Genomic DNA, 14,431 nt, shown 5'->3' with positions numbered 1-14,431 from the left:
GTCTGTGTCAGTGCTAAAGGTTTCACTAATCCTTTTGACAGATGTATCAAATCTGGATACCACTGTTTTCTAGGCCATAATGGTGCTATTAAAATCACCCAGGCTTTGTCCTGTCTTAACTTATCACTCTTTGAATAAGAGGATATGGGGGGAAGCATTAACTAAACCCTGATCCCAGTGTATTATAAAGCATCCGATACTGATTCTTTGCCTCTGTCTGCCCTGGAACAATATCTCTAGCATTTCCTGTTGCTGCAATGGCATTCTGTTCCCCTGCTACGTGAATTGCTACTGGATGACTGTCACACTCTATACAAAGACTCTTGGTCTTCCTGCATAATTTCACAGAGTAAGTGTCCATTTCCTTGTTTAGATATGACGTTATCATAGTCTGTTACTACCTGAAACTGCTTTGTTTCTCAGGTAGAAAAGACCTAAGGGCTAGTCCAATTGTTTCCATTCTAAAATATTGATGTGTAAGTTCCTTTCCTTTGGTGACCAATGATCTCTGACCAACATTTTGATGTTCAGATAGGTTCCATATCCTAGGGTAGATGCATGTATTACTGACAGTGTAGGGGGATTGAAAAGAACACCCTTTATTGCATTATGATGGTCTGCCCACCACATTAATGATGTTATGGAATTAATATTTTTCCAGGCATGATGTTTAAATCTGATTTGTAATTCTTTGGTAACCACTGCTGAAGGTTCTCTCATCTGGAAACGAGCATAAGGAATCAGTGCTGTGGTTGACGCAGCAGACCTGGCAACCAAAAGAAGAAAAGAATCGATTGTCTTAGTAACTGGTGGTGGTGATATATACATCTTTTTATTTTAACATCTCTCTCCTCTTTTAGAAAAGCTCTCCCCACAGTTGAATCCATTATGGCTCCTACAAAAAGAATCCTTTGACTATGGTTTAGGCATGACTTTCCCCCAATTTATATATAATCCCAGGCTGACAAATAGTGAACATATTTGATTTACATGTAGTAAGATCTGTTCCCTGGATGATATTTTTGTTAACCCATTGTCTAGATACGTGTATACATACACCCCCTGTCTTCTTAGATATGCTGCCACAACAGACAGACATTTTGTAAACACCATGGGTGCTGTGGACAACCAGAAAAGGAGGACCTTGTACTGAAAATGGTTCTCTCCAGTAATGAAATACAGGTACTTCCGCTGACATGGTCTTATAGAAATGTGGATGTATGCACCTTTTAAGTCCAGACCTGCGAACTAATCCTGGAGAGAAACAGAAGGTATTATAGAAGTTAAATTTCTTTCTATAAGTGTTCCAACTCCTTCAATCCAAAGGTCCCTCATCTTTTTTTGAGATTAGAAAATAATGCACGTAAAACCTCTTCCCTCTGTGATCTTGCAGAACTACTTCTATTGCACCTAATTAGTAAAGACAGAACCTCCTTTTCTCAACAAATTGAGATAACTTTGATCTCTGACCAGATATGAAGTAAGCTGGTTGCTGAGGGAAAGGTTTTGAACTGAATTGCGTAACTGCATGAAATAATAATATTGGACAGATGAATATTACAAGTTAACTCCCACTGGTAATAAAAAAAGGACAAACTGTGCATAAATAAAGTCCAAAGGGACTGGTTTGAAGCTCTGTGTCCTTATGTCAGATTTGATGTCTTGGAGGAACCATAGAAGACAAAGATGAAAAAACTTTCCCTTTATTATTGCAAGGTTTAAATTTCTTCCTCTATTGTAGCTGGTGTTGTGAGGTATAATGTTGAGGTTGGCAATGATATGGCATTCTCTGATAATTGTAATCAAGTGAAGGAGATGAAGAAGGAGGGTACTGCCTATGATACTTGGGTAATGGAGTCAAATACAGCCTCTTCCCTATATTAAGGAAACCTTGGCAGTAGATTCTTATATTGTTCCTCTTCTCTAGTACCTCATCAGTCTGAATACTAACAGACCTTCTCTTTCAAATGGACGGTCCTCAATCCTTCTTTTTATCTCGTGAAGGAGTCTCAACAGTCTTACCCATCCATGTCTCCTTAGTGAGCCAAGCTACAGAACTTGCTGAAGTATCTGAGGAGTCAAAAGCCGTTCTCAACTGTTGCTTAACAACATTCTGTCCTTCAGTCAAAATGGCATTTGATAACTTTGTGTGTTCCTCTGGAAGCACATTAAGGAAAGAGGGCTTTTTGCTCCAGAGATGGTATTGGTACCTCGCTTTGGCAACTTCATTAGTTGAATATGCGCATGTTTAATGTAGCTGAAGAAAATATTTTTTTCCCTAATGCCTCCAGCCTCTTCCTTTCCTTATTCAATGGAGCAGAGTGATCTTTGGCACCTTTTAATCTATAAAGTGCCACTTCAACCACCACCAAGTTAGGAGGTCGACGAGTATGAAATACAGCAAGTCATTCTTGAGGGAACTGATATAATTTGTCTGCCTTCTTAGACAAGCTAAGCGGTTGAGGGAGTTTTCCAGACTATCTTTGCTGACTGAAGCAATCCCTCTAACAAGAGAAGTATGATTTCTTGACTAGCTGCTGACCCTCAAATTTTGAAGATGTTGTGGAGCAATCATCGCATTCTAACAGAAGGAATATGGAACGTTTTGGACATTTACCATACTAACTCATGAAAGGCTACAGCATCTTCTGCTGGTGATGATACTGAGATGTCCTCTACATTTTCATCCAGAGAAGGCACATCCCTTAATTCTGAATCTTCCAGCTCCAGTTCCTCTTCCTTGGATAATATTTCACCTATTTCCAAATGTGACTTGTTCTGAGTAAGCTGCATTGGCTGGTCCTTATCCCTTGGATCTGACAACTGAATGACCGCCTCATACTGTCTTGCTGAAGGTCTGACCCCATATGTTGGTCCTTCCTGATAAGGTGCCAGAAATGGCCAGTGAGACCACTTTGTACAAGGAGGTACCTGCCACTTGAGTCAAAATCCCACTGATGAATCCAGCTGGAAATACCTCTATGCCCGGGGATCCAGTAGGGCTGCAGTGAACTAATTATAATAATTTTTTCCTGGCTCTAACCTGCGATCTGCACCGCTCTTCTGGCCCCAATCCATTTGTGGCTCAGATGGGAACAGAGACAATAACCTTATTGAAAAAGGAGAGCAGAGAGAAGCTCTTCTCCAGAGGTCCTGAAGGGGTCTTAGGAGAAGACAGCAGCACAGGGCTCCTGACTCTTTCCTCTTTTTTGCTGGCTTTCAGAGAAGCAGTTGACCTGACTGGGTATAGTACCACATGGGACGTGTGCTGAGACGCAGTACTGACTCAGCTGTCAACAGAGCCAGGGATGGAGTTGCCTGATGAACTACTGCTTTAACTGTAATGCTATGCAGTGGTGTGCTAGTTAACAAACCCTCTTCAGTTCTCTGAATTGGATCCTTAAATCTCACCCTCAGGACAGGCTCCTCCGGATCTGATATTGTTGGATCCATGGATGACTCCTAACTCTGCACTGAAATCTTGAATCAAAGCCTGGCTCCATTATGAGATTCCATCCCGGTAAGTCCTTATCCCTCTGAGTAGCTCTTTATAATGAGGCCGACCCCAATGAGGGGTGCATATTTTTCCTTGGTACTGCAACAAAGTCTCTCTGAACCAGGACAGCTGTGGAAACATAGGCTGTCACTGATCCAGACCTTCTCTTTTGTTGGACCCTTAGCTGTCTTGGATACTGCATCTGACACAGAAGCAGAATCTTGCTTCTCCCTGGCTCATTTGGTTAGAGGCAGAGCAGAAGCTGGTCTCTGAGAACTGGCCACCGCCATCAGTGCTTCCTGCAATGGAATTGCCTGAAGTCAGTTTTGTCCCTCTTTGCCCTTGTGGCAAATGTTGAGCAGATCAGACATTGAGAGGGAGAATGCCCTTCTCCAAAACATGCCAAGCAGCTGGCATGTGTATCTGACACTGGGGATACTGCTGGGCATGAGGCACATCTTTTGAAACCAGACTCCTTAGCCTTCTGGATCCAGTATGTCATACTTTAACTAATAGCTCTAAATAACACTCTGTATTTATGTAACAACTACCCAACTATTACAGATCCATAAGGATCCTACAGCAACCATGTAACTGTCCAGCTGGTCACAGCTGAAGGAACTGAGGCAGTGGAGTGCTTCTTTTTAAACTCTTGCCCTAGAACATTCAGAGTTTGGGGGGTAGAGGGGAAGAGGCCAAGGGAAGCAGGCTGATGCTCCAGTGGCTACGGCTAGTAAAATTTTGCCGTTCAGATTGCACTAGTCAGCGATCCCATTGAGTGGGAATACGCAGAGGACACTCGAAGAAAGAACTCTTGGCAATGACAATTATGGAATAGCTAGTCCATAAGAGAATTTTCTTCCTAATTCCAGGTAGCTAGTGGTGGGTTTATAACTCTTAGATGCATTTTTATCCTATCTAACGCAATTGTGGATATTCTTCTTATTCATGTAAAATGTTTAACTTTTAAAATTCTGCTAAGCACTTGGCCTCTATTACACTGTAGTAGTGAGTTTCATAGAGTAGGTGGTGGGTGTGTTGTATTTGTTTTTAAACAGTTTCCTTCCATTATTTCTAAATTTGTTGCCTTTTAATTTCATTGGGTCTCCCTTGTTCTTCACCTTGAGTAAGTAAAATAGGAGCTCACTACTGAACTTTGCTAAAATAATGAATTGTGTATGTGCTTGTCATGTCCCCTCCATTCATCTTCTCTCCAAACTGAACAGTCCTAATCTTCTCAATCTTTCTACATAGAGAAGGTTTTTCACACTTCTACTCTTATAGACTAGATGTAAACATGCAGAGATGGGATGACCAGAAGTGAATTCAGTTTTCAAAGTCAGAGTATGTCATTTGTTTATATAGTTACATTATACTATCATTCTTTTATTCTTAATGAAGCCTATCATCATCCTTTCTTTGTTGACCTAGAACTAGAAAAATCTGACTAAAATTGAAGTCTCCTGACACCATCTTGCATCTCAAAAAATTCTGTGCTATTAAAACACCTCAGTACTAGCTTTTCCTGGCCTGATATTTCTCTTACATTTTCCTTTTCACTGCATTTGACTCAGGTGACTATTCCTTTCCTTGTTTTAGATCAGTGTGCAAAGCACATTAGCTGCCTTTTCGTTCCTTTTCCTTTGACAGAATTTATTGAAAATATCAATTAATACAAACATTCCTGAATGAACAAAAGCAATTTCAGATAAAGTTGTTTGTAATGTCTAATAAAAGTGAGTTACAGGTCATGTGTTGTGTTACAAGAGCGTAGACTGGGTTGGAATTGTTTCTTACTGATCCTTTGAATAGAACTGATGCATGTTATTTTAGTTCCTGGGTTGTACAGGTCAAAGATCTAGTTTTTGATCTGGGCAATACACTCAATGAACAGAGGAATCAGATTTGATCCTGGTCTTTGGCTTGTCCTTTTCTCTAGAATATACCCTTTTGTGTTTACTTTCTGATTTGTTGCAATTATGATTCCTTAATGGTTGTGAACATGAAGTATGCTGTCTTGGATACTTGTACAAAAGCAGTCAGCACACTATTACTTCTGTCTTCACTCTAACACTACAGACCAATGTCCATAGAAATGCCCTTGCTCTGCTATTTCTTCTTACACCTGTTTAGGGGGCATCTACACTTTGCATTCAATAAAGGCCCCATTGGCAATCTGATAGAAGTTTGCAAACTGCACTTAATGTGCATGAAATGCAGCACTTTGATGCCACCCCCTCTTTATAATTAAAGGGTGCTAAATCTTGATGCAACCAGTCATATTAAAAATGAGGCCACACTCTACCTGACAGGCTTGTCAGCTGCGCTTTGCCATCTATCCTACATGATCCCATGCTCTGTAACTAGGCTAAAGGCTAGATTAGGAAGAGTTACTGTAGACCAATCTGAAATGGAATGCAATGACTTTCATTTTGATGTGTGACCCTCTCTGTAGACTGTTGCCTCTACTTCAGTGTAGAAAAGCACTGTGGTTCCTCTTTGTCCACCCTCTTCTATCTAAGCAGGTACACCACACTCATCACCATGATGTCTGAGTGCCTCCTTTGGAAGATGAACAATGTAATAAAGACAAAGCACAAGGGAATATCATCAGGAGCCTGCCATCTTGTCTAAACCTACCCTTATGTGAGTAAGTGGTGACCTTTTTTCTTTTTTTTTTTGGCATATTTTATCATGGGCAAAGTGCTGATGTTGACGAAAGACAAGGTGGCCTGTAGGAGTGGTGGACAAGTACACAATGATGCTGGGGAGACAATCTCATCACCAAGCTTTCAGGGACTGGGTGTGGCTACAACATCGTCTCCCGTGATTTGGCAGACTCTGCAGTACTGGGTTTACTGCCTGACAGAGGAAGATTATGAGAAAGGAGTGAAGAAAGTAAAGAGATAACTACCAAACAGAGGAGCAAAAACTTGTATGTGTGGGAATGAAGAGTGAAATGGGGAGGGCCATGGCTGAAATCTTGACTAGGGGAAGGTAGAGATCCTGAATAAATCAGATGTATCTTTTCTTTGTTGTATTCCATAGAAACACAAGAAAGGAGATCCATCAGTTTCTCTTCCCTTGCAATCACAGACAGCAGCGAGTGTGGGTACACTGACCTGCTCCAACAAACAATCTACCAGTTCATCCAGGTCTGTTCATTCATCCATTTACAGTACTATCCTGCCCTCACTCACTGTAAATTAATATTACAAGCAATGGGGTTTCCATCACTTTCCTTGAAAGATTGTTCCACAGCCTGATACAATTTGCAGCCACCAAGCTTTCCTGGTATTCATCTTCTTATTCTTTGCAGCCTTGTCTCACCTTAATGATTCTTCTTCCTTATACTCTTATAAGGAAGAAGAATAGATGTCCACGGATATTTGAAGAGTATAGAGTGTTTATACTCTTCAAATATCCGTGGACATCTGCCTTACACTCTTCCCCCTCCCCCTTTAGTCTGACATGCAGCAGAGTATGGACTATTTCTCTGCAGCTTGTGACAATGTTGGTCTCACAATCAACATCAAGAAGACAGAAGTGATATACTAGCCTGCATCAGGAAAGCCATATGTAGATCCTACTATCACAGTGAATGGCCAAACCCTCCAGGCAATGGAAAGTTCACCTACCTCAGCAGTACACAGTCACGCGCAGTTCACATCGATGATGAAACCAACACCAGAATTGCCAAAGCAAGTGTGGCCTTTGGCAGACTACGTGCAAATGTGTAGGAGCACAGAAGCATCAGTCAACAAACAAAACTGAATGTCTACAAAGCCATCTTGCTGCCAACTTTGATACATGTGAAACCTGGACAGTATACAGATGCCATGCTATGAAGCTGAATCACTTTCATGTGGATTGTCAGAGGAAACTGATGAGGATAAGATGGCAGGACAAGGTTCCAGATACTAAGGTTTTCCTACAGGCAGGCATTCCAAGCATCCATACTCTGTTGATGAAATCACCGATGAGACCGGCAGGCCATGTCACCAGAATGTTAGATGAGTGACTGCCAAAGAACAACTTTTATGGTGAGCTAAAGGAAGGAAAGCACTTTCAGGGAGGCCACAAGAAACATTTCAAAGACTCCCTCAAGTTATCCTTAAGGCATTTCAGTACTGACCCAGAGATTTGGGAAGCTCTGTTATGATTGTTCTACCTGACGAAATTTCATCCACACTGGAGCTACAGCCTATGAGCAGAGAAGAACTGCTGAGACAGAGCAGAACACCAAAAGCATAAATCTCACAACAGCAGCATATCCACTGTTAATCAAATAACCCATAGTGGCATCTCTTGTTCAGTGTGCCACAGACAGTTCAAAGCTCAAATTGGCCTGGTCAGCCACTCATGTGTTCACAGACACCAAACCGATCAGTGATGTCATGGTCATCTTTGAACTAGAAGGACGAACAACATAATCTAAGTTATATTTCTTTGCCTCTTAGTCCCTCTAGCTCCTGGATATTTTTTTTTTTGTTCTTCTCTGAGCTCCTTCCAGTTTATTGGCATCTTTATGGTATGGAGATGACAAGAACTAAACATAATATTCCAGAACTGCGTACTACAAAATCTCCTCATCTGGTGCTTTACTCCCCATTCTTTATAGTACTTCAGCATGTTCACAGTCCCCACAGGGGTAACTGATCTGAAATTGGGTCAACTTTATATTGGCAACCTAGTCTCATACAATTTTCCTAATTTCCATAGCCTCTTACCTAGCATTCTCCCAGATTGTGTTGCAAGTAAGATCCCAGTCAGAAAGAAACCTTCGTTTGGAGTTTGGTTTCTTCCTTTAAGGGAAAGCCCAAGGTTCTGTCTCTCTCTATATGTACACTTAATATTATTAATTAAGTATTGTTGAGCTGAGTAACTACTTGCTGAGAAAGCTCTGCCAATCTAAAGGATCTAGCTTTACTCTCCATAGGCTCTGTTAGACACTCCTACTGGAATGGTACAGGGTTTTGGCACTACAGATACTCCCATGATGGGAGCTGTAGGTTTATCCATCTGGATACTGGTATCTTCAGGGTGGGTGCCAGCACTGCTAGTGTTTATGCAGCTGGCATAGTTTAGGCACTAGTCTGCTCAATATAGATTGTATGGCAATTCCCAGTAAGCTATGTCAGTCATCTCCCGTTGCTGTAAATTAATGAAGCTGTGACCTGTCAAGTTTGGGTGAGGCCAACTATGGATGCTGAGTTGGGATTCTTGCCTCCCTCCTCCAAGATAGCAGCAGGGGGAAGGCACCTTGTGCCTGCAACACTGGCTGCATCAGCATGTGGGACTTAGGAAATGCAGCCCACAGCAGCTCCATATTGAAGAGTAGGCTGCTGCTGAAAAAGGCGGGTGGGAAGAATGAGGCCATGTCTACACTATGGATGCTACAGCCATGCCGCTGTAGCCCTGTAATGTAGACACAGACAACTGCAGCAAGGGAAGGGTTTTTTTTGTCACAGGAAGAACTCCACCTCCCCAAGTGATGATAGCAATTGATGGCAGCATTCTGCCAGTGACCTAGCTGCATCTACACGGTTGGTTAGTTTGCCATAGCTACAGCTTTCGTGGGTATGGATTTTTCATACCCTTGACCACGATAGCTATGTCAACCTAAGTTTTAAGCATAGATCAGGCCTGATGCTTGCTGCTCTGTGTGCCCTTCAAACTGTGATAGAGGAAGGTACAGAAGGAATCTGTGCTGGAATGTGGCCTGGAATGAACAAAATCATAGTGTTGACCTTAAACAGGAGCCCAAATGCTAGAATTACCTCCTTTTTCCTCCACGCCTTCATTTGAGCTCCAAAACCACACTTTAACCTGTGGCACTCCTTGCCAGAGGATGTTCTGAAGGCCAAGACTATAACAGAGTTCAAAAAAGAAATAGATAAGTTCATGGAGGATTGGTCCATGAATGGCTATTACCTAGGGTGGGCAGGGATGCAAAACCATGCTCTGAAGTGTCCCTAGCCTCTGTTTGCCAGAAGCTGGGAGTAGACGACAGGGAACGGATCACTTGATGATTACCTGCTCTGTTCATTCCCTTCGGGGCATCTGGCATTGGTCAATCGGAAGACAGGCTACTGGGCAGATGGACCCTTGGTCTGACCCAGCATGGCCGTTCTTATGTTTTCCCCTACATGATTTACCCTTTTTTATTACTACTGGATCCTGAGCACATGAAAAATAAATCTTCCATCCTTTTGCAGTACTGTACCATAGAAGTTCTATGGATAGAAATTCCATGCTTGAATAATAAGAGTATAGCAGTAGGAATATACTGCTGACCAGGAGGGTGATTGGGAAATGCTCAGGGAAATTAGGCAATAAAAAAGAAAACTCAGCAATAATGGGCAATTTCAACTATTCCCCTATTGACTGAGAGCATGTCACCTCAGAATGGGATGCAGAGATAAAATTTCTAGACACCATTAATGACTACTTCTTGGAGCAACTAGTCCTGGAATCCACAAGGGGAGGGGCAATTCTTGGTTAGTCCTATATTGAACACAGGGTCTAGTCCAAGAGGTGAATATAGCTGAACCGCTCAGTAACGGTGACCATAATGTAATTAAATTTAGCATTCTTATGAGGGGGGAAAATGCCAAAGCAGCCCACCATGGTAGCATTTAACTTCAGAGAGGGGAGCTACACAAAAATGAGGAAGTTAATTAAATGGAAATTGAAAGGAAAAGTCACAAGAGTGAAATGTCTGCAAGCTGCATGGAAACTTTTAAAAAACACCATCATATCGGTGTGCTTCCAAATAATAAAAAAAGTAAGAGGACTAAAAAAAAAATACAACCATGATTAAACAGAGTAAAGATGCATTAGAGGCAAAAAGGCATCCTTTAAAAATTGGAAGTCAAATCCTACTAAAGAAAATAGAAAGGACCATAAACTCCAGCAAGTCAAGTATAATTAGGCAGGCCAAAAAAGAATTTGAAGAGCAACTAGCAAAAGACTCAAAAACTAATAGCAAAAAAAATGTTTAAGTACATCAGAAGCAGGAAACCTGCCAAACAATTAATGGGAGCACTAGGTGATCAAGGTGCTAAAGGAGCACTCAGGGAAGACAAGATGATTGCAAAGAAGCTAAATTAATTCTTTGCATCAGTCTTTACAGGTGAAGATGTGAGGGAGATTCCCACACCTGAGCCATTCTTTTAAGGTGACAAATCTGAGGAACTGTCCCAGATTGAGGTGTCACTAGAGGAGGTCTTGGAACAAATTCATAAATTAAACAGTAATAAGACACCATGTCCAGATGGTATGCATACAAGAGTTCTGAAGAAACTCATATATGAAATTGCAGAACTGTGGTATGTAACTTATCACTAAAATTAGCTTCTGCACAAGATGACTGGAGGATAGCTAACATGATGCCAATGTTTTAAAAAAGCTGCAGAGGCGATCGTGGCAAATACAGCCCAGTAAGCTTAACTTCAATACTAGTCAAATGGGTTGAAACTATAGAAAAGAGCAGAAATATTAGATACATAGCTGAACCCAATATGTTGGGGAAGAGTCAACTCGGTTTTTGTAAAGGGAAATCATGCCTCACCCATCTATTAGAATTCATTGAGGGGGTCAACAAGCATGTGCACAAGGGTGATCCAGTGGATATAGTCTACTTCGATTTTCAGAAAGGCTGGAACAAGGTCCCTCACAAAAGGCTCTTAAACAAAGTCAGCAGTCATGGGATAAGAAGGAAGGTCCTCTCATAGATCGTAACTCGTTAAAAGACAGGAAACAAAAGGTAGGAATGAATGGTCAGTTTTATAATGGAGGAAGGTAAATAGCGGTGTCCCCGAGGGGTCTGTACTGGGCCCAGTGTTATTCAACATATTCATAAATGATCTGGAATAGGGGGTAAACAGTGAGGTGGTAAAGTTTGCAGACAATACAAAATTACTCAAGAAAGTTAAGTCCAAAGCAGATTGCGAAGAGTTACAAAGGGATCTCACAGCACTGGGTGACTGGGAAACAAAACGGCAGATCAAATTCAATGTTGATAAATATAATCCCAACTATAGAAGGACTTGGACATGTGTATGGATATCAAGAATATTCAGCATTAGAATAGTTACACAGTAGAACCTCAGAGTTACCAACGCCTCGGGAATACATGTTGTTCGTAACTTTGAACAAAACATTATGGTAGTTCTTTGTCAATGTTCAGTTGCAAACTTTTGAAAGTTTCAAAACTGTATTACTATGCAGAAGAAAAATGCTGCTTTCCCTTTTTATTTTTTTTTAAAGCAGTTTATGTTTAACACAGTACTGTATTTGTTTTTTTCCCCTTAGTCTCTACTGCTCCCTGATTGCTTACTTCTGGTTCCAAATGAGGTGTGCGGTTGACTGGTCAGTTCATAACTCCAAGGTTCTACTGTACTAACAAATTTAGGAAGGGATACTAAACCTCACGCTTCAGGGCTTAAGCCAATCTCTAACAAGGGGGAACAAGCACAAGTCAGAATAAGCAACGAACACGTTAAAGAATATTTAGATAAGTTAGATGTACTATTTAGGATTATCTCTGAGAATTCATGGAGAAAGGGTGAGGTCCCAGAGGACTCGAGAAGGGCAAACATAGAACCTATCTTTAAAAATGAGGACAAAGAGAACCCAGGGAATTATAGTTCAGTCAGTCTAACTTCAGTACCTGGAAAAATACTGGAACAAATTATTAAACAATCAATTTGTCAGAGGATAATAGTGCTAAGGAGTAGCCAACATGAATTTGCTGAGAACAAATTATGCCAAACCAACCTAATTTCCTTTTTTGACAGAGTTACTGGCTTAGTGGATAGAGGGGAAGCAGTACGCATAATAGATCTTGATTTTAACAAGACTATTGTTACAGTCCCAAATGACATTCTCATAAGAAAACTAGGGAAATACAGATGAAATTACAATAAAGTAGGAGCATAGTTAATTGAAAAAACATATTCAAAGAGTAGTTATCAATGGTTCACTGTCAAATTGAGATGTATATAATAGGGCCCCACAGGGTCCTGGGTCCTAGTACTATTCAGTATTTTAATGAATAACTTGGATAATGGAATGGAGAGTATACTTATAAAATATGTGGATGACATCAAGCTGAGGATTGCAAACACTTTGGAGAACAGATTTAGAATTCAAAATGACCTTGACAAATTAGAGAATTGGTCTGAAATCAACAAGATGAAATTCAGTAAAGACAAATGCAAACTACTGAGCTTTAGGAAGGAAAAAAAATCAAACGCACAAATACAAAATGGGGAATAACTGGATAGGCAGTAGTACTGCTGAAAGGATCTGGGGGTTACAGCAGATCACAAACTGAATGGGCCAAAAATGTGATTGTGACAGGTATGGCAATTTCCTGCAGTATCTTTGGGAGATCTTACTATATTGTGTGTTATTGTGGGCCAGGAACCGTATGTAATTCCATTGGGGAAGATGGCCACAGCTCCTCCAGGAACTACCACCAGTAGGGGCGGTTTAGGGTAAATTCACTTAGTTCATAACATATCCAGAGAAGTATCACCACCTGGAAAGGCTTGCATATCCTGGTTCAAACTGGATTCTCCAGAGACCAGACAAAGAAAGGACTTTTAGATAAAAAGCCTGAGTTTAAACTGACTCAAGCAAATGGACTGGATCTTCTGTTCAAGGGGGATCCTAATCCTTCCTGGGAAGGGCTGGAAGGACTTTGGCCTAGTGAGGTGAGGCCCCATAAGACTGATGGGTGACCTCTGGTATGGTTTTAGCATGCATACAGGAACTTTAATTGTTTTATGTTTTAGCCATGAGAAAAGACAAATGAGGGTATGTCTACATTACGGGATTATTCTGATTGTGCAGAAATCGGTATTTGGAAACAGATTGTATAAAGTCGAGTGCATGCAGCCACACTAAGCACATTAATTCGGTGGTGTGCATCCATGTACCGAGGCTAGCGTCGATTTCCAGAGTGTTGCACTGTGGGTAGCTATCCCATAGTTCTCGCAGTCTCTCCCTCCCATTGGAATTCTGGGTTGAGATCCCAATGCATGATGGGGCAAAAACATTGTTGCAGTGATTGTAGGTAAATGTCATCAGTCAATCCTCCCTCTGTGAAATCAACAGCAGACAATCATTTTGTGTCCTTTTCCCTGGATTGCCCTGGCAGACACCATAGCATGGCAACCATGGAGCCCGTTTAGCCTTTTTCATTGTCACTGTATGTCTACTGGATGCTGCTGACAGATGCGGTACTGCAGTGCCACACAGCAGCATTCACTTGCCTTTACAAGTTAGCAGAGACGGCTACCAGCCCCATTGTACCGTCTGCTGCTTTGGAAACTGGCAATGACGGTTACCAGTCCTATTGTACTGTCTGCTGCTGTCATGGGTGCTCCTGGCTGGCCTCGGTGAGGTCGGCTGGGGGTGCATGGACAAAAATGGGAATGACTTCCCAGATCATTCCCTTCTTTATGTTTTGTCTAAAGGTAGAGTCAGTCCTGCCTGGAATATCAGGCAAGCCTACTAAAGAACCAGAGAGGACAGCCGTTCCAGGTCAGAGCCCCACACATCCCGCAGAAATGATGAGCTGTATGCCCCTGCAACAACCCCCATTGCTTCCCTCCTACCGTGGCAGTTATTCCCCCATTTGTGTGATGAATTAATAAAGAATGCATGAATAAGAAACACTGACTTTACTGAGATAAAACGGGGGGAGGCAGCCTCCAGCTACTATGATATTCCAGACAGGCCTGAATCTCCAGGAGATAAAGCTTAAAGAAGGGAATGACCGTGAGTCATTCCCATTTTTGCCCAGGCACCCCTGGCCGACCTCACCGAGGCCCGCCAGGAGCACTCACAGGATGATGACAAGGGCTACCAGACCTATTGCACCGTCTGCCATCAGGGAGGGGAGGGGAGGAGATGCTGCTGTTT

At 41.8% G+C, this 14,431-nt stretch overlaps 1 protein-coding gene across 2 annotated transcripts in view; it reads right to left on the bottom strand.

The window, feature by feature from the left end:
- Positions 1–581: 581 nt before the first annotated feature.
- The window catches only part of NONO (non-POU domain containing octamer binding), a 60,416-nt gene continuing 46,566 nt past the window's right edge, over positions 582–14,431 (bottom strand). The window contains exon 11 of one of the 2 annotated variants that reach the window (XM_032794894.1): positions 582–766. In XM_032794894.1, coding sequence (XP_032650785.1) covers positions 671–766 — 96 coding nt within the window. In that variant the 3' untranslated portion in view covers positions 582–670. Of the gene's footprint in view, positions 767–1,233; positions 1,255–14,431 lie in introns of those variants that run through there. The other variant, XM_075068934.1, reaches the window with a different exon arrangement.

The sequence above is a fragment of the Chelonoidis abingdonii genome, chromosome 8 (assembly GCF_003597395.2).
Source record: "Chelonoidis abingdonii isolate Lonesome George chromosome 8, CheloAbing_2.0, whole genome shotgun sequence".
Classification (NCBI taxonomy): domain Eukaryota; kingdom Metazoa; phylum Chordata; order Testudines; family Testudinidae; genus Chelonoidis; species Chelonoidis abingdonii.
This window is presented reverse-complemented; position numbering and strand designations above follow the sequence as displayed.